The 20352-nt window shown below is 39.2% G+C and overlaps 1 protein-coding gene and 1 long non-coding RNA gene across 4 annotated transcripts; one reads left to right on the plus strand and one right to left on the minus strand.

The window, feature by feature from the left end:
- Positions 1-80: 80 nt before the first annotated feature.
- On the plus strand, positions 81-14688 carry sema7a (semaphorin 7A (JohnMiltonHagen blood group)). Of its 3 annotated transcripts, none has more exons than XM_086027536.1 (15): positions 81-201; positions 987-1057; positions 1838-1977; positions 3514-3555; positions 3633-3737; positions 3846-3927; positions 4061-4171; positions 5335-5477; positions 6405-6583; positions 8354-8462; positions 9784-9979; positions 10279-10391; positions 10790-10935; positions 11039-11097; positions 11773-14688. In XM_086027536.1, exons 1-15 carry the CDS (start codon positions 155-157, stop codon positions 12168-12170), a joined length of 1941 nt encoding a protein of 646 aa, XP_085883662.1. In that variant the 5' UTR covers positions 81-154; the 3' UTR covers positions 12171-14688. The 3 variants fall into 3 exon arrangements, with proteins under 3 accessions (XP_085883662.1, XP_085883661.1, XP_085883664.1); XM_086027538.1 differs by lacking the exon at positions 81-201 and having other exon boundaries at positions 805-1057; positions 11773-12096; positions 13647-14688; XM_086027535.1 differs by lacking the exon at positions 81-201 and having other exon boundaries at positions 802-1057.
- Positions 14547-18973, minus strand: LOC147148736 (uncharacterized). The gene is made up of 3 exons (XR_015086410.1): positions 18835-18973; positions 17134-17242; positions 14547-15599 (listed from the first exon to the last, which is right to left on the minus strand). It is a non-coding gene; the product is annotated as an uncharacterized LOC147148736 (long non-coding RNA).
- Positions 18974-20352: the final 1379 nt, after the last annotated feature.

A 20352-nucleotide genomic window follows, 5' to 3' on the forward strand; every position in this document is an offset into this window, starting at 1 on the left:
TCAACCAAACACCTGTTACATAAACAGGAGTTTTCCTGACTCACCCTAATTGGTGTTTGGACCGTTCTGCCACGCCAACACCAAACATAACCCTTGTAGAAGTTAACATCCTTAAGTTAATTACATCATGGCTGCATACTTCATCTAATTCAACATGTTAAGACTTGGCCGGAGAACAACAACGTGCTCAAAACCAAAGAGGTCACATAAAAATTACACACGAATGAGAAATAATGATTCATTTATTTACATTAGCAAAGATGACTGGGCAGCTATAAATAAAAATGAGACCAAAATTGTGAAACAAAAATGTATATTATGTTCTATGTGCTTTGTAAATTGGTGTCTGAAGATCTATGTGCTTTGTAAATTGGTGTCTGAAGATCCCCATGTTATTATGTAAGTGGTTTTGTGTATAGAAAAATTGTGTTTGTCTTAACAAAATCAGGGTTTTGAAGTATAATTCGAATTAAATAGATCATTTAAATAGTAATCAAAATGAATTGTCTAATATTAAATTACATTTACAGTTAATTTGAAATGTTCATCTCATCGGCCTGTTTTTAAAAACAATGTTTCAACTTTTGAGCCTAATGTATTCTAACCACTTTTCGAACGACTCACTTACATGATTCATTGCTTTCTTCCTAATGGCAATGGCTACACACAGACACATAAAACTAACATGAAAGCCTTTCAGAGAGGTTGACACATTCTTATTTGCAGTAAATCAGCTATTATCTAACATCCACTTCACTCTTTGGTTAGTCTGGCTCTTAAGCAGTTTACTTGGGAGGGCATTTGTTTGCATTTCTGATTTTCCATGTTGGATTTGCAGCAGGGGGCGTGCGTGTGACTCAGTGCTGAGTATAGAATATAGAAGTGAGCTCCTGTGTGCATCAGTCGCTTGAGGATGACCGCAGCTGAATGCACAAGATGAAGCTGATTCAAAGTCTTTTCTTGTCTTTTCTGGCACATTTTCACAGGACCCTTCACGTCAGCTCAGAGGACACGCCAACCTTTGGCTCTAAGAATATCCCCAGACTTTTGAGCAAAGGTAAACTGCCATTTCAGAACATTTTAACTGTTTAATGATGATTAAATGGATAAGAAATGTGTTAAATGTAGTCATATATAATCAAAGGACTGTCTTGCTATCAAGTGCCGCAATATGGTTTCATGAGATCCAAAGTAAAAGATACCAAAATAGTAGTTACATCATATACTGTAGTGTGTATTGTGCTTAGAGTTTTCAGTAAAGTAGAGTTGAGAAAGTTCCTAATATTTTCACCCTTTTTTTTTTTATAAAAGGGTAGTCAAAGTATGTATAATTAATTGTTACATTAAAAGTCATTCACTGCCAATGACATATATTTGTCTAATAAGAATCCAGAAATTCAAACCCAGGAATACATTTATATATATATTTTTTTTAAATTTTCCCCACAAGGTAGGGTAAAGCAGAGTGTGAAAATGGCTGGCATTAAATTAGCTTTAATAACACTCTGTTAGAGTTGATTAAGTGTTTTCATTGCAGGCTAATCCAAAAACTGAATGTTATGTTAATGTTAGAATGTTAACAAAATTCACACATATGTATGAAGGTGAACATTTGGAGTTTCATCCAATTGGACTGTTTGAATATGGCCAAGGGTCACATTCTGTTGATCTTTGCTGAGGGGAGGCAGAATTGTTGATACAGCTGTTGTATTGGTATGGTTTGTGCAGGTGTGCTGAATTCTGTGGCCAGCTTCTGTGGTCCAGTGTGACCTTCGCCTAACATCCTTGAACAAAAATAACTGTACTTGTGATAAATTGAAACAACTATATCTTACAGATGTCATCCGAGGAAGATTTGTCTATCAAGTCTATCAAAACCACACGGTTTTATTTTATCATGAAGACTCCGGGGAGATTTATGTTGGAGGGACTGATTTTGTGCTGAAGCTTGACTTGGATCACAATCAAATCACCCAGGTGGGTGTCACTTCTTATTCATTTTCCATATGTAAGAGCTGCAACCTCCAGCGTGGAGCAGACGGTGGACTCGTTGGTGCAGCAGGAGAGATAATTAGATTGCACTGTAAAAGATTAGCGTTTCACTGTTGTGACACAAACAGTGGCTCATGATTGACTGTGTCCACTGACAGAGGTGGCCTTTTCCAAGCCACTTCACGCTGCGCTTTAATTCTGTAGCTGCTCATCAAGTGCTGGTCACAAGATGCCAGCAGATGTATGTTTGTTTCCAACTCGACAATGTGATTAATTTCTATCCTCCATCGCGGGTTCCGTTTTTTTTGGGGTACAATAACTCAGTTTTGTTCTGCCTGGAGTTTATTTTGGGTGTAATTCCACTGTTGGCCACCAGATAATGGTAGACTATTGTTTGCACTGTGTGAATTTAAAAGAAGAGTGAAAACAGGAAGTATTTCAAGCTACGCCTCATTTGCGCAAAGATTAATTGAATGTTAAATCCTCTTGAATCCTGCTTTTTACAACTACAGAAAGTGACGCTATTGTTTCATTTTATAATATACATCTTTGGGCATAATTATTGATGTATATTGTGAGACTGAGATGATAAGTTAAGTTTGTCTGGAAAAAAAGCGCACATAGAGGAATCAGTATGCTGTAATACTGTCAAATATTTTTGTCTCATACATCACTCTTTCTCTTTCTCAATATTTTACCGGGACATGTTTTTAAATGTGTAAAATAAATTTTAAAAAAGTGCCACAAGTCCTATGAAAACATGGCCGGTGTGTATTCAAATATGGCGAGTGGAAGTTGGTCGACAGAAATGCTAACAGAAGTCTGTTAAAAATGATAGGCGTACCTGCCTATAGGTGATTACTATTTGATCTGGCTGGACAAAAAGGCGGGTACAGTAGATGGACAGCGGAAGGCTCCCACGCTGCGGGCGGAAGGCGACAAACGGACCGAGAATTTTTTGTAAAATGCTCAGCTCTGAAAGTTACCATTCAAAGACGGCACAAAACTGCTTAACAAAAAAATAGCATTAAGTACAAGCAACCGCATATTCGCTTATTTCTTATATATACCTTTTCCAATATTTTTTGCCAGTTTCTCATCTCAGATTTCAATGTATGCTTGAGGTGGTACACTTTCTCTTCAGCTTTCTTGTAGTTGTGTCAAGGTTTTGCACCAAAGTGGACTGACTGCCCTGTGCAAGTGTTCATAATTCCCTCAACCTTGACTAAAGCAATATTTCCAGCTGGAAAAAAAAACAAGCACAAAGGGTACTGCTGACACCACCATGTAGATTTATACTCATCTTAATGGCAGAGACGCCATAAAACCTGACCACTGTTGGGGTTCTTTAAACCGATCTGCGCTAGATTTCATTAAGTTTATGCTATTATTCCACTAGACATTACCTTAAGTGTTTGAGGCAAATGTTTGTCATTAAACAGCAAAACGGGCATCCATTTGTGGACGCTGCAGATTCTTTCATTAGTTTTATGTCACCAACGTGCTGTATATTCCCTACAGAAAATCCATCTGGAGGCCACAGGGGACGTGCATTGCCCGGAGGTTGGTAACCATGAAAATGACTCCAATGATGCGCGGTAGTGCCTGTGTGTGGTAATAACACGCTGCCTGCCGCACAGGGCCCTTGTGAAAATGTCATCACTGTCATCGAGAAGTTTGGGGACAGTCTGTTTGTCTGCGGGACCAACGGACACAGACCTCACTGCTGGAAAAATGCAAGTTCTGTAAGTGCACGACGCATCCGTTACCGTCATTTGGGGTTCATTTCAGGATTTGAGGTGTCTGTGTTGACTGTAGAACATCCTGTTGACTTTTTGCTATTCTACTTTCAGTCCGCGGCCGTGATGGAGCATCTTGAAGGGACGGGCATCTCTCCGTTTACGACCACACAGAACTCACTGTCTCTCCGAGTTGGTATGTTAAATCCTGCCTCTTGTGTGTTTCTTCAAGGCACGAGAATGCGACAAGTAACCGCTGTAAGCGGTGTAGAGATAAAAGGTGCCTAATAATAGAGCGGCGGCGCCTGTTTTTCTGTCTGCTATTTTAGAGGGCGATCTCTACGCTGCGGCACCACTGGATACTGATGGAAGCGCTTTGCAGTTCAGAAGGAGAGCAGGCAGGAGAGCCAACGTCTGGATGTACGACAGTTGGGTCTCAGGTAAAAAGCTGCATTGCAAGTGTTACATTGAAATACAATCAATTATGATAGTGAAAATATATACAATGATGCCGTTTTTCCAGAGAGATAGAAAAATTACACTTTATGTATTTAAAACACGGCTTTGCCTTCTGCTAGCTTATCGCTAACACATAATGGGGAGCGCCATAGACAGGCAGATAAATAGCATTGATAGTCGTTATGTTGTAACCCTTTAAGCAACGGATATTTGAACACAAACGGTGCATCAATACATATAGACAGATAATATAACTCACAGGCGTATATTCTTTATCCTCAGTGAATTACTATTACTGCATCTTACTGAGTCACACCAAAAGGAGCATTCATTGAACGGAACCAAAAAAAAGTGGCTAAAACTGTTTAATTCATACATTTAATTATGTCAACACTGTGTGTTTTTTTATAAATTACAATATCATAGCATGTTATTAATTTTTTTCCTATCAAAAATGAATTAGAAACATTTTAGTTGTTTTTGGGGAGGCTGGATCGGATTAATTTCTTTTCCATTCATTTCAGTGGGGAGAGATGATTTGAGATGTAACTTGTATCTCAAGGCACCAATGTAAATTTATAATTACCTCCTCATATTATCCTATAGACACAACAAATATATGGTTAACTTATTTTGAAATCAAAAGTAAAGGAATTACTGTTCATTTTATTTTGACAAAGGTGTTTGGTGAGAAAAAGAAATGCTTGCAATATCTCAAGGTTATTAAAAGTGGAGAAAATTTGCAGTGTTGTTCCAGATTAGGCCTGATTGATTTTGAAAAATAATCTAATTGTGTCCCCACCTCCCACCCCCAATATTACTGTTGCTGTGATTTAATATTATTTTCTTCCCATATATTTTGAAAACAAACACAAGGAATAAATGAATGTATCTTACACAGAAATACATCACATTTATTATACCAAGATGTTTTACTTTTTTAGATTAGGTTTATGCTAAAATAAAGTTAAATGAAGGTCACCCGTGAACCCAATGAAGACAAATGCTATAGAAAATGGATGGATGATTATAATCCCTCAAGTGGAACTTCAATTATACTCTATTGTGTCGCACACCTCATAGAGAAGCATGCACTTTAAGTCCTGTACTTTGACTGATCAGTACTGATATCCTCCCCCTACAGAGCCCACATTTGTCTCTGCCTCCTGGGTGACGCGGAAAGAAGACCCCGACAATGAAAAGATCTACATCTTTTTCCGAGAAAAGAACTCCGACCAAAACCCGGAAGCCGATCCATGGATTTCCAGAGTGGCCAGAGTTTGTAAGGTACCTTGGACAAAACACACTGACCCAGATGACATGAGGGGAAACTTGGATTTCTTCCCACAATGCTCTCAGAGTCAGGTAACATGAGCTGGCACTCATGGTGGCGCCTAGAACGATTACAAAGGTTATCGGACCGTACATTTGGTAGAGTACCTGGGCCTTCAGTGGTACTAGGGCTGCACGATGAGGGCCAAAAAGGATAACCACCATTATTTGATCAATATTGTAATTAATCACCATTCATAATCACAATTATTTGTTGTGTAAGGGAAAACTTTATATTGCCCTCCTTTCCAACAAACTACAGCATTATGTAACAGCATAGCTGTTTCTAGCCCATTTGTGGGGGTGCTAAAGTCCCCTTAAAATGATTCCAGGCACCCCCAAAATTTGACAGATTTGTTAGTATTTTTTATTTTTTTTTTACTGTTTTCTATTTTTACCAAGCTAGCAAAGTATTGAATCTATATAGAACTTGGTTGAAATAAAAATAATACAAATACAGTAATACCCCCCTTTTGCCTCAAAAATATTTTGATCCAACCAATCATACCCCTGCCCCCCCACCCCGTTATGCTCCGTCTACACAGGTGCGCTCACTTGTTATTTATTCAGCTTAATGATACCCGAACTAAGCGTTCACCCCGTGATGGTTGGTTGACTACTTGATTAAATATGCAGCAGAGCCTGCATTTCCAAGGGCGGACTTCTCCGACTGAAGTCTCCCACCTTTTAATACCATCCATATCACATTCCAGTTATGGAAACTGTGACTTGACCACAAAAACGGCAACAAAACCAATAACGATAATAAAGGAACATTTTTTTTATGTGGCATTACATAACATCTGCGTGCTGGATGCTTTCATCACAATAGCAAAGTATTAGTAATGGATAACATGACACTCCTTTGTTCCTATTTTGCAGACTGATGAAGGCGGGTCAAAACGATTTTTCCAGAACACGTGGACATCTTTTGTCAAGGCTCGACTGGTTTGCGGCTTCCCAGAAGAGTTCTTGTATTTCAACCGCCTGCAGGACGTCTACGTGCAACACGCCGAAGACTGGCGGGACACAAGGGTCTATGCCATCTTCACCAGCAGCTGGTTCGACACTTTCCCTTCCTTTTATTGCATAGCAACCGAAAGTGGATGACTGTAACACACTAACACAAAGCGCCAGCTCAGCAATTCTAAATGGAGACTAAAATAAGCTCTGTGTGACTTAACTCCTGATTCTGCAGAATGGCTCATCGCAGAAATGTACAATGTCTCATTGGTTGGTCACTATTACTAATTAATAATTACTAATATTACTATTGATTGTAATAATAAAAAGTATATTATATATATAAATATATATACATATATATATATACATATATATATATATATATATATATATATATATATATATATATATATATATATATATATATATATATATATATATATATATATACATATACATATATATGTTATAATTGTGGTGATGAGGAAACATATTTTTTTAATAATTAATCAAAACAATAACAGACTATTATTTCAATATAATAATATATAGCTGATACATTCTTAATATAAGGAGGGAAAACATCCTTAAAGAGAAAGTCAACCCAAACCTATCTTTTTCAAAAATATGTTCAAGCCCACTAGTTGAAACAAGGCATTCTGATAATATTGCGTTTGTGAATTAAGAGTTAATCCACTCGTTTTTAGCCATCTCAGGGGGCGGCCATTTTGTCACTTCTGGCGACTGAAAATGACATCACAACTGCTCAGGGCTGACCAGTTTTCTGAAGCTGAGCCGTGATTGGTCGTTACCTGATGTCATTTTCAGTCGACAGAAGTGACAAAATGGCCGCCCCAGAGATGGCTAAAATGGGTGGATTTTGCTGCTTAACTCATACTCCACAAATGTAATATTAATCAGAATGCCGTGTTTCAACCAGTGGGCCTGCTGGGAAAATATTCTTGGAAAAAATATGTTTGGGTTGACTTCTTTAAATAACTAATTTGCGCAGACCATCCCCGACCATCCACATTCTGAAAACATTTGAAGTGATGTGTTTATGTTATGTTTCTAAGGAAATTCAGTGCAGCCCTGTTGAGGAGTGTAGTTATGTAATGTCAAAGAGTCAGGGTGGTGCAGCCTCTTCTGCTATGTCTCACTCCCTCCCACGAGTATTACTCAATCACAGTGAGTAAATATTTTAGGCTGTTTTTTAATTTGGATGACTTGTGACCTGACATGAGGCAAGGTTGTGGTTTTCAATATTTTCGTGGCAGCCACAGCAGTCACGTTTCAGGCCACAGTGGGCATGACATGACGCGAGGGGGACTGGATGGCAAAACATGACAGGCAGTGATTGCCATGGATACCTGGTCAGATTTTGAAACTGTCCAAAAATTTGCCTGTAGTATAAAAAGGTGAATGCAACAAAATCTCACAGTCCCTTCACGTTTTGTCATGCTACATCATAATTAGAATCATAATCAACTTTATTGGCCAAGTATGTAAAAACCTTCAAACCAAGTATGTAAAGGACTTTCTCTGGTTGTTGGAGCCACTCTAGTATTCTGGCAATAAGCAACTCTAACAAAAACAACATTTATGCTGTGTTCCTATGTACAATGTGTACTATGTTGTGCACACTGGTCCAACTTTTACGCTCACAATAGTGTTTGTATTGAGACATTATGCTATACTGTAACAAAGACAAGCATTGTTACTATCTAGCTTGTCCGTTCATTAGATTAGCTTTAGCGTCTAACCAATTCTTTGCTACTTCTTCTTAGCAGAATGTCTTCAAAATAACCAACCTAATTAATTGATTTGAACACATTCACATTTTAGTTATTCTATTCATCTTACAGGAATGCCACTGCAGTCTGTATTTATTCCATCGACGCTATTGAAGGCATTTTTAACAACTCCACCTTCAAGGGCTATGACAAGGCTGTACCAGAACCACGGCCAGGAACTGTGAGTGTTATTTTGGGTTTGGGGCTTGAACTGGCTCAAATGTATTGTCGTGTCACAAGTGGTTGAGCTGTGTAGGTTTGACAAAACCGAACATCATTTTTTTAAGTGGGTGACTACGAGGAAAATGTTTGTGTGCATCACCACTTCTCGCAAAGGGTGGTTTCCAACTTCACGTTAAGGCCTCCGCCAAGGCTTCAACATTTGTCACGTGTGTGATGAGGGATGAGGGAAGTTTCAATGAAAAACAAAATATACCACGATACTTTAATGAAGTCCTTCATACGCACAGCAACCTGATCTGATTAGATTTGAAAGTCAGTATCTGAGCATTTTACAAAGTCATTGTTGAAGGATTTTCTGGAGAATTTGACTTGCTGAATTACTTACAAATGATCAATGTGTGGCTTCCTACCAAATGTGATGAGGACTTTAATCCACCATCAGAGATTTTGTTGTAGGTGTCGGCTTAACTTAATTCACATTTCCCCATAAATGAATAATAAAGGATTGGATTGTTGTTCTCCTTAATTTGAGAATGGAAAACAGCTTGCCTCTGATCGGTACTTAGTGATATCTTAGCGACTTGTGGCAGCCATGTTGGGTCTATCATTGTGAAGCAAAATTCACCAAGCATTGGTCACAATGAACGGCAAGCCTGTATCGGCTTTTCAAGGCTGCACATGCAGTAAATAGTACTTTTGTGCAATTAATAAACCATAAAAAGATGGAGCAACAATCATTGATACGAAGAGTTAGCACAGAATGCAAGAAGAGAGCAAACCACTTCTATTGGTGTTGACTTCCTTATGCACATACAAAAATGCTGAGTTGTTTTCCTAACCCATTCACTGGTCAGCTGTGGATCTTGAGCAGATTGGGTTACTTTTACCCAAACTTGAGTTAATTCGTTTGAGCCAACAGTTGGGATTGAAGATTGGATTTTTTGGGGTCAATTATTTTGGAGTAAAGTGTAAAAGTGAGTGACTTGATAGGGGGAAGTTGCTGCTTCTTCTTAGAAAATGTTGGTAATGAAATTAGCATTAGTTTTAAACATAGCTATACTGACAACCTGATAGCCCATTTCTTAGTAGGTTTAAGTCATCAGTATGGGTGGATTTTACCCCTTCATGGAAAAAAAATCTTGACCCAACATGCTGTGTCAAATCTTCAACCCAATGTGCTGGGTATAAATAACCCAACATTGCCTTGGTCCCTTTTGGACCCAACACTGGGTTAGCTATTTCACCCAATTTGGGTTACCTTTGACCCAGAGTTTGATGATGATGGCCAAAACACCAACAAAGTGTGTCTTGTGTTTCAGTGTGTACGCAACAGCCGACTACTGCCGCTGGCCACCGTCGGCGTGGTGAGAGATCATCCCGAAATGAGCGACTGGGTCCACTCAGTGCACTACACGAGTCCATTCTATGTCAGCAACAACAACTACACCAAGATAGTTGTGGACCGTGTCCAGGCGGTGGACCGGAGCGTGCACAGCGTTCTGCTGTTGGCCACTGGTGTGTCCTGTTTGCTGCATAACAATACACACGTTGACTATTTTTAGTTTCTTTCTTTGCCTGATTATGTCGACATTCAACAAAGCCAAACACATCCTGTGTGTTTCACTCCGCATATCCACTCCTGTGCACCACTAGCTTTGTATTTCAATGCACATTTGCACTGCTGCCATTTGGACAGTGAAACAGAAAACGTTTAGGAGTGACACACAACGTTTTTAACATTATTTGATTACTTTAAATAGCAGAGTACTGTGATAACTGTATGAAAGATATATGATGATTATCATACCCTACAGACTCTGGGAAGATCCATAAAATTCTAGAGTCGGGATCGGAACCTTTCATCATCTCCCAAACACAAATCCCCAGTCAGTCCAGCATACAGTCGATGAAACTAGACTCCAAAAAGGTACAGCTCATCAAAATCCATTCCTAGATGTTGTGTTGTTCTTTTTGTTGAAATGTTTTATCTTCCTGTGCAATTTCAGCACATCTACTGAGTGCTTCTCAGCCAATGTTTTTGTTTTCAATCACAGTTTTAGGGTTAGTTGGAGGTTTGAACGCACTCTCATGGCTCTTAATTCTATTTCAACTTGATGTGACTTTAAAGGAGGGGCTTTCAGAATGCATGCAATTACAAAACACCCACAATGGTGAATATATTATTAAGTGAATACTTCTATGACAGTGTCAATCTTAAGTGCACATATCACTCTTTCAAACCAGAATGTTTGATAAAGATCTTATATTGGCTCAAATTTGATTGCGCAAGTGTGCATGCTATTTCTTTTTTTTGTCTTCACCTAGAAAAAACTAGTGGTGAGTTTTGCAGAGCAAATCTCTGTGGTGGACCTCCGGAGTTGTGACGAGTATAACAAATCCTGCGAAGACTGCATTCTGGCTCGGGACCCCTATTGTTCCTGGACTCCATCTGGATGCACCCCGACCGTTCCGTAAGTCCGAAACGTATAAGAATTCATCAATATCTACTTGTTGGCTTTCTACAAAAGAAAGAAGATTGATTGATGGTTGAATGTGTTTTTATTCATTTTACAGTGAGGGCATTCAAAATATTATTGATGGGAAAACAAGTGTATGTTCTGCATCAACACCAGGTACTCAAATGCTGAATACAGTAAACTCCCCCTCCATTGTGGGATCCGGGTTCAGGGTACCGCTATTTTGCGAATTTTTTATTTATTTATTTTTTAAATCCCGTTGTAATTTAATTTTGTTCTTTGTGAAGAGATTAATAAGAGATTCGAAGAGATTATTGAATCTCCCCTCCTCTGTCATCCTGCGTTTTACGGCTACAGAAAGCAACGGCTGTAGGTTAATTTTATAATGTTCATCTTTGGGCATGATTATTGATGTATATTGTGAGATGATAATTTAGTTTGGGAAATAAACTGATTTGTTTACGATAAACACAGAGAGATTGGTACACTGTTACCCTGTACGATATTTTTATTTTATCCATTGCTCTTCTTGCTTTCAATTTATTATATGTTTTCATGTGTTTATAGTATTGTGTTCCAAGACTTTAAAAAAAAGTATCATAAATGCGGGAAAAAAAAGAGGGTATTTTGCGAATTTTATTTATTGCGCTTGTGGTCTGAAACGCAATCCCACCATGGAACTGGAGGTTTACTGTACTTTACCTTGACTTACAAGTATGTCTGTTACAAGCTTGGTCACAGGACAAATTCCACTTGAAAGTCAATGTACCACTATAACGTAAGGCCAATGTTCTTTTCCCCACATTGTCTTGTGCTTTTTAATTCTTTAAGAACATAATCAAGTCAACCGGACCAGACGGAACGCGGCATCCCGCGTAGACGAGGATTTGTTGACTCTGCCCGCTGTGCCCATGGGTGTCCCTTTTTACCTGTCGTGTCCGATTGACTCTTACCACGCCGTCTACACGTGGAAACACGGAGACCGAAGCAGCCCTTGCCTACAGATGCACTCCCACTGCCTGCTCCTCATCCCCGCCATGACCCGCGAGAGCTACGGCACCTACGAGTGTGTCTCAGAAGAGAGGGACTACGTCAAGGTGGTGAAGAGATATCGTCTCACCGAGCAAGGGGGCCGACCTTTCAAGGCTGACCGAGGTAAAGCATCAGCTGTCGCAGCACAGACATTGTGGATCACACTTGGACTTAGCCTTGCCCTGTGTTTAAACTGAATGCCGACTTACTGACTGAAAATGTGGCTTCGACATATTCAGCCTACATTCATCCAGCTAAGAAGCTAAGAGAATGTCCAATCTCTGTCCGGTCATTCCTTGACACTGATTACACTTTCCTTTTCGAGAAAGCTTTTGCAACATATTGTGGTATCTTAGGGTTTTCCAGAAAGAGCCCCAAAAATGCTAAGATTCCGCAAAGAGTAGTCGTTCAACAAAGAGCCGAGGATCATTTCATAGAAAAAAACTCAACACAAAATAGGGAACCAATACTAGGCGTGGCCATTCTTTTAATTCATTTGTTGTCCTGAGCCGCTAGAACCGAGTGCACCGCTTTCATACATTGATTACTCTTCAGTGGTCCATTGGCGAAATTTTGCTTCCTTTGCAAATTGGTTAACTTTTTCAACTAAACAAAGTCGCAATAAAGTGAAAGTCTTCAAAAATTGACGTACCACAGAGAACAGTGTTGTTAACAATTCGATCAAATTGGAATCAATAAAAAAAGGCCAAGTATATAAAAGAGGCGTCAAAATCGTGAAAAGATTTTTGAAATGACGTCCCACTCAACTGTTAATCAAATGCTATTACGACCCACAAAACACTTCATTCAAGCAACTTTCCTTCTTGAATATATCCCACCATGTCGTCGTGCAACGGTTTTTCTACACCTCAACAAAGAGGCACTCTAAAGTGGCCACGAGAGCGTCAAGCCCCAGTCCACACAGAAAGAAAAACAATTCCCTCCTCACGCTTCCGCCGTTTTCTCCACGACGTGCGCGCACTCAAGGCATACAACAAGGCACTCTAAAGCCGTCACCTCAGCAGACTATACCTTAAGGAAAGATGCATTTTCGAGGTGTAGGCGTCGCTAGCTAGCATGTCTCAGTTGCAGCGAGCAAAGGCTGGACCCCAAGTGCATTACTGGGCCTCGTTTTAGTCGTGGCCCCCCAAAAAATCAGGAAACCTGCAATGTTGAAAAACAGTTAAAAGCTATAGCTCCACACTTCAGTACTACATAGTTCTCAGTCTGCACATTTTCAGCAATTTTAGTCAAACATGTATGATGTATTTACATACGAAAATCTGAATTTACAGTTGTCAAATGGCTTTTGACCCACGTTGGTCAATACAATTGGACTGTGGTAAACATTTTGTCAACCAGCAAAAAAAAAAGTCAGCTAACGGGCCAAGCTAATGAATGTACAGTATGCGATAACACTAACACAACTCATTACTTATAAATCATGTTAGTGTGCACTTAATATTCTACAAGCACTGCACTAAGTAGGATTAACACTAATACGACAAGAGAGGTGTCCTGGCTGGTCCACCTCTTAGTAAGTGATCCAGGGTCGCCATGACAGCGACAGAGATGCCAGTGTCACGTCGACATAATTTTACAGCTGACATTAATTTGAAGGTGAAACTGAAGGAATCCCATTCTGTTTGTATGTGTGTCCTCTGTGCCCTCAGCTTCATCCACACAGTGAGTGAGTGCTCTGGAGTGCTTGTTCGCAAACAGTGAGTCTCGCACATGTTGAGGCAGGTGGTTTAGTCCACAAGGAGCAGTGCAGTCTGGCTCTCTTCCAGCCAATTGGGCGAGGGTATTGTGTGCAGAAGGGTGGAGGCACCCAGTGTCCTTCGATGAATTTCCTTGTTTTGTTCCTCACCACCACCTACCTCTGCTGAGAACAACTCACGGACAAGGAGGCCTTTGTAAACGTGCAATAAAACAGCCTTTGTTAATACGTAGACAATGTTTAACCTCTTCAACAATGTAGATTTTAGTTCAACTTCTAATGATCATGTTTGCTGCACTATCGTATGGATATTTATAACTGTGTATAGATGATGTCCAGATTAATAAATTATACTTTTTATTTATTAGCAAATTACATTTTTGGTACAAATCTTATATTGAATATTATGACAATTTCACTTTTTCGTTTAGATTTCTTCCAACTCGTTTTTGAACATGTACTGTATGTCTAAAATACTACCAATGGGCTGACCACTGTTTTACTTTTTCTCTTGTAACTTTCATTTGATGTTTAGTTCTCTTTGTATGTTGGTTTGATTTATTTTTTTGGGGGGGCGGGGGGTTGTTTTGTTTTTCTTGTCCTTTGAATAACACCTTTTTCCTGTTATTTTTTTTACATGTTCGAAATTAAAAAAAGAAAAGAAAAGGGGAGCTAAACACAAACATTTTCTTTGCAAACAATGTCATATGCGCCCCTAGTGGTGGCACATTCAACATATTGTTGCAAATATATCTTTTTTGCATTTATTCCCCTTAAAGATTTATTTTTTTGCATTTTCAGTTAATGTATCAGTCTCTCTCCAATGAAAAGCATGAATCAACGAAAGGTTATTTTGGTTTATTTATTTGAAAAATGCATGCTTTTCATTTGACAGTGAAAGCGCCAATTTATTATATAAGATACATATATTTTTTATAACAAGCATAAACACGTGAAGTTTTCTTTATTCTTGCAATAAAGAAATGAGAACGTAATTGGTCCAAGCAAGTGATTTCTATAACCTGTGGGTAAGTCTTTCACATTCACAGTACAGTGGTGCCTTGAGATACAATGACTCAAACTACGCATTTTTCAAGAGGTGAGCCGCCGTTCGAATTACATTTGCTTTGACTCGCAAGTGCGGACTTGAGATGAGCTGAGACGTCTCAAGGGTATAACGGTCTGTCTGTCTTTGTTGCAGTGTGACCATTTATTTTCTTAAATCTATTTATGTCACATTTGTGGTTTTATGAAGTACAATATCATAAAGTGCTATTTTTTTGTCTGGAACGGATGAATGATTTCCATTCAGTTCAATGGGACAAGATTATTTGACATATGCAAGGCACCACTGTGTATTTCTTGTTTTCTATTTGATGTGGGCGGTTGCCACGTAGGCCAGTCACAAATTGGGAAATTGTTGGCTGTCAGTATGTGAGTATGCATCATGCCACCACTCACAACACTTCCTTGTTTTGCCATTTGTTTCCATGCAAAGTCACATGAGGATGGTGCACAAAGAGACCTTGAGGTGCTCACTTGATGTTAAATGTAAATGTATGGCACGTCATCTTGTTGTGAGGAGGTTGGCTCATTGTTGTCGGCGTAAACTCACAAGCAAGTGAGACCAAACCGCCTGTGTAGCAGCAACAACTGTTGGAGGACAGACTGTCGATGTCATGAAGAACTTGCATTCGGAAAGCTTAGGCTTCACTGATAGGATTGCGAACAGTCTTGCTTGAATAAGCACATTGAAGAGCCTCACGCTCTTTCTGTCAGCAGCTGTAATTCTGTATGGCGCCGCTCGACTGACTGCCTGCACTCTGAAGCAAGGCCGCCGAGCGTAAGAGACCTTGAATCTCTGGAGGATCGGCCACTGTTTAAGGGCAACAAATTGTCCCGTTTCCTGTGAACAGGAAGTACGGGAAGGAAGCGGAAGTAAAGGATAACATTTAAGAAAAGCACATTTTGTTCATTTCTAATCTCAAAACTACTTGCGATACACACACCCTGGGACTAGAGCAATCCCTTACACGCCCAGTGAATGACGTAAATGCATGATAGACAACATACAAGACTGGTGGCTATGCTCTAATTATGTTTACCAGTGGTGGGCTCAGGCAGTGCATTTGGTATATGTGAGCCTTCGGTTAGGCACGTTTCCCCTTCTTAATCCATTTTTTAACCACCACGGACGAATTTGGAATCTTAAAGAAATAGTTAAATCACTAGTATAGTTTAAATTACATCAGGCATCACTACTGATTCAGAACCTGGGCAGATTAATTGACGTAGCAACACATAGAGACGGAACATAAACGCAGAGCTGGGCCTATAGTGATGGACTGGTCCGCCAATGAGAGACGCCATTTTGTAGGCAATAGACGCGGGAAATTAAAAAAAAAAAATATCGGACTAAACATAGTCTGAAGCCCATTTTTTTCCCATATGCAATCTCTATTTTCGTGGTGAGCCCCCCCACCCCCCTCACGCTGGGCAATATATATGAAACGAAAGACTCACCACGTGGCATGGAAGCCCACCACTGCCGGACTAAATGAGTCTCCTTCAAATGCAGCTAGGCTTCCGAGGTCCTCAAAGGTCCAAAAAGGTCCTGGAAGGTGCTAAAATGAGACCTCTTCAGTCCGGCCACAGTGAGGCTTCCATGCCGCGGCGAGTGTTTCGGCATGAAAGACGCGGTGAGTATTTCGTTTCAAATATTGCCCAGCGGGTAGTGGTGGTGGTGAGGTGGTGAGGGGTTAACGGGGGGCGCTATTGGTGAAATAAATGTACAACATGAATTCTTGCACCTAATGTTTGCAATATGTAGTTATTTTGTTGTTTAGGCTGCCACAAGTCGCTAAGATATCACTAACTGACGATCAGAGGCAAGCTGTTTTCCATTCTCAAATTAAAGTGAACAACAATCCAACCTTTATTATTCATTTATGCGGAAATGGGAATTAAGATAAGCCGACACCTACAACAAAATCTCTGATGGTGGATTAAAGTCCTCATCACATTTGGTAGGAAGCCACACATTGATCATTTGTAACTAATTCAGCAATTCAAATTCTTCAGAAAATCCTTCAACAATGACTTTGTAAAATGCTCAGATACTGACTTTCAAATCTAATCAGATCAGGTTGCTGTGCGTATGAAGGACTTCATTAATGTATCGTGGTATATTTTGTTTTCCATTGAAACTTCCCTCATCCCTCATCACACACGTGATGAATGTTGAAGCCTTGGCGGAGGCCTTAACGTGAAGTTGGAAACCACCCTTTGTGAGAAGTGGTGATACACACAAACATTTTCCTCGTAGTCACCCACTTAAAAAACTGTTGTTCAGTATTGTCAAACCTACACAGCTCAACCACTTGTGACACACGACAATACATTTGAGCCAGTTCAAGCCCCAAACCCAAAATAACACTCACAGTTCCTGGCCTTGGTTCTGGTACAGCCTTGTCATAGCCCTTGAAGGTGGAGTTGTTAAAAATGCCTTCAATAGCGTCGATGGAATAAATACAGACTGCAGTGGCATTCCTGTAAAATGAATAGAATAACTAAAATGTGAATGTGTTCAAATCAATTAATTAGGTTGGCTATTTCGAAGACATTCTGCTAAGAAGAAGGATCAAAGAATTGGTTAGACGCTCAAGCTAATCTAATGAACGGACAAGCTAAATAGGAACAATACTTGTCTTTGTTACAGTATAGCATAATGTCTCAATACAAACACTATTGTGAGCGTAAAAGTTGGACCAGTGTACACAACATTGTACATATTGTACATAGGAACACAGCATAAATGTTGTTTTTGTTAGAGTTGCTTATTGCCAGAATACTAGAGTGGCTCCAACAACCAGAGAAAGTCCTTGTGTGTTTTTACATACTTGGCCAATAAAGTTGATTATGATTCTAATTATGATGTAGCATGAAAAAACGTGAAGGGACTGTGAGATTTTGTTGCATTCACCTTTTACACTACAGGCAAATTTTTGGACAGTTTCAAAATCTGACCAGGCATCTATTGCAATCACTGCCTGTCATGTTTTGCCATTCAGTCCCCCTCGCGTCATGTCACGTCCACTGTGGCCTGAAATGTGACTGCTGTGGCTGCCACAAAAATATTGAAAACCACAACTTTGCCTCATGTCAGGTCACAAGTCATCCAAATTAAAAAAACAGCCTCCAATATTTACTCACTGTGATTGAGTAATACTCGTGGGAGGGAGTGAGCCATAGCAGAAGAGGCTGCACCACCCTCACTCTTTGACATTACATAAATATATTCCTCAATTTTTCCAAGTATTTTTAGAACAGGGCTGCACTGAATTTCCTTAGAAACATAAACACATCACTTCAAATGTTTTCAGTATGTGGATGGTCACGGATGGTCTGTGTTAGTTGTTTAAATTTCAATAATAATAATAATAATAATATATATCATATATATCATATATATATATATCATTTATATAATTATTAGTATTTTAAAATAAATAAAAATAATTACTACTTCTACAGTATACTTTTTATTATTACAATCAATAGTAATATTAGTAATTATTCATTAGTAATAGTGACCAACCAATGAGACATTGTACATTTCTACGATGAGCCATTCTGCAGAATCAGGAGTTAAGTCACATAGAGCTTATTTTAGTCTCCATTTAGAATTACTGAGCTCGCGCTTTGTGTTAGTGTGTTACAGTCATCCACTTTCGGTTGCTCCGCAATAAAAGGAAGGGAAAGTGTCAAACCAGCTGCTGGTGAAGAGGGCATAGAGTCTATGTCCACCACGGACGAATTTGGAATCTTAAAGAAACAGTTAAATCACTAGTATAGTTTAAATTACATCAGGCATCACTACTGATTCAGAACAAGATGGGCAGATTAATTGACATATCAACACATAGAGACGGAACATAAACGCAGAGCTGGGCCTATAGTGACGTACTGGTCCGCCAATGAGAGACGCCATTTTGTAGGCGATAAATGATAGACGCGGGGAAACAAATATCGGACTAAGCATAGTCTGAAGCCCATTTTTTCCCCATATGCAATCTCTATTCTCGTGGTGAGCCTCCCCTACCCCCTCACGCTGGGCAATATATTTGAAACGAAAGACTCACCACGTGGCATGGAAGCCCACCACTGCCGGACTAAATGAGTCTCCTTCAAATGCAGCGAGGCTTCCGAGGTCCTCAAAGGTCCAAAAAGGTCCTGGAAGGTGCTAAAATGACACCTATTCCGTGCCTCGGCGAGTGTTTCGTTTCAAATACACAAATACAGCGGGTAGTGGTGGTGTTGAGGTAGTGGTTGGGTTTGGGGACGCTATTTCTGAAATAAATGTACAAAATTAATTATTGCACCTAATGTTTACGATATGTAGTTATTTTGTTGTTTAGGATAGTGGATATTTTATACATGCTTTGGATGTGTATTATAAAAAATGACATACATTCACAGCGCGTATTTTGCACGTACATGTATTTTGTCAGTATTTAAAGTGGCATCTTTGTCATATATCTTGTTAGGAAGTGTGTGGTTTTATGTAGCACTGATGAAAAATGTAAAACATAATGCGTTGCAGCAAAGAGAAACGCCACAAACTGAACAGACTGTTAGGAATTAAAAATACAAATAAACAGCAGGGGTCGTTGTCGTCCTATATAACGATTACAACTCATGCTGTGCAGCTTCACACAAGACATTATTTCAAATCATTTTAAACCAACATGCACAGTGACTTTGTTATTAATTAATCCTGCATGACACAGATTGTACCCTTGCACAAAACTGATACTTCATTTTGTTTTTGACACAACACTCACACAAAGAACACATCATTGGTACACTTGATCTAATACAATAAATGTAATAAAAAAAAATACAAGTGGGATGGTAATGACCCATTTTCATTTAAACTGACGGAAAGGCATTTAACACTATTAGTGTGTTTGTGATTGATTTGAAGTAGTGCAGAAAATGGTATCGAGAATTGTTAAGGATTCTTACCAAGCAGATGTAATAACACCACATTAACAGTAGATGTCACTGTTGACTGAAAGAACTTGAAAATACTGTACAGGGATCACTCGCCACAACATTGTACACGTGAACGATATGTATTCCGATCAGTACAACAGTATCAACAAAATCTGCTTTTATCAAAATAATTATTATGACTATTTTCGCATAGAATTGAACTGCATCACATTTAGAGGTGTTTTATTTTTCTTCCCTTATGTAGCTGAGACAGGCAAAAAATAGAATAATGCAGTGCATTTGTAAAATTACTTTAAAATTCCATAATCAAACAGTAAATTAACTAACAAAAAAGAGCATTATTACCATCATTGTAAATGTATATTTTTAAAGCCATCTTGTGTTTGCTTTTATTACATCATGTGTATAAAAGCAGTGGGGATGTACATACAAAATGGCATAAAGTAGTACAGTACATTGCACGAATGTAATAAATGCATGTGCAGCAGGTGATTACATCATTCAAACGGTCAATGCCATTAATTGTTTAAGACATATGGTAATATGCATGCGCGCTTAGTTTTCATATTGTTGTGAAATATCGTTTTCTTCGTCTCTATTCCAGACACAAAGGGGCTGCCGAGCCGAATGAGGTCAAAGAT

This window comes from Filicampus tigris, chromosome 4 (genome assembly GCF_054856515.1).
Source record: "Filicampus tigris isolate MCC_2025a chromosome 4, RoL_Ftig_1.0, whole genome shotgun sequence".
Classification (NCBI taxonomy): Eukaryota; Metazoa; Chordata; class Actinopteri; order Syngnathiformes; family Syngnathidae; genus Filicampus; species Filicampus tigris.

Excerpts from the sequence above, each read along its gene's own strand:
- sema7a (XM_086027535.1), top strand. The coding sequence starts at position 928 with ATGCACAAGATGAAGCTGATTCAAAGTCTTTTCTTGTCTTTTCTGGCA. Across the intron at positions 1,978-3,513 it reads ATCACAATCAAATCACCCAG|AAAATCCATCTGGAGGCCAC; the intron begins GTGGGTGTCACT and ends TATTCCCTACAG. Across the intron at positions 5,478-6,404 it reads GAGTGGCCAGAGTTTGTAAG|ACTGATGAAGGCGGGTCAAA; the intron begins GTACCTTGGACA and ends CCTATTTTGCAG.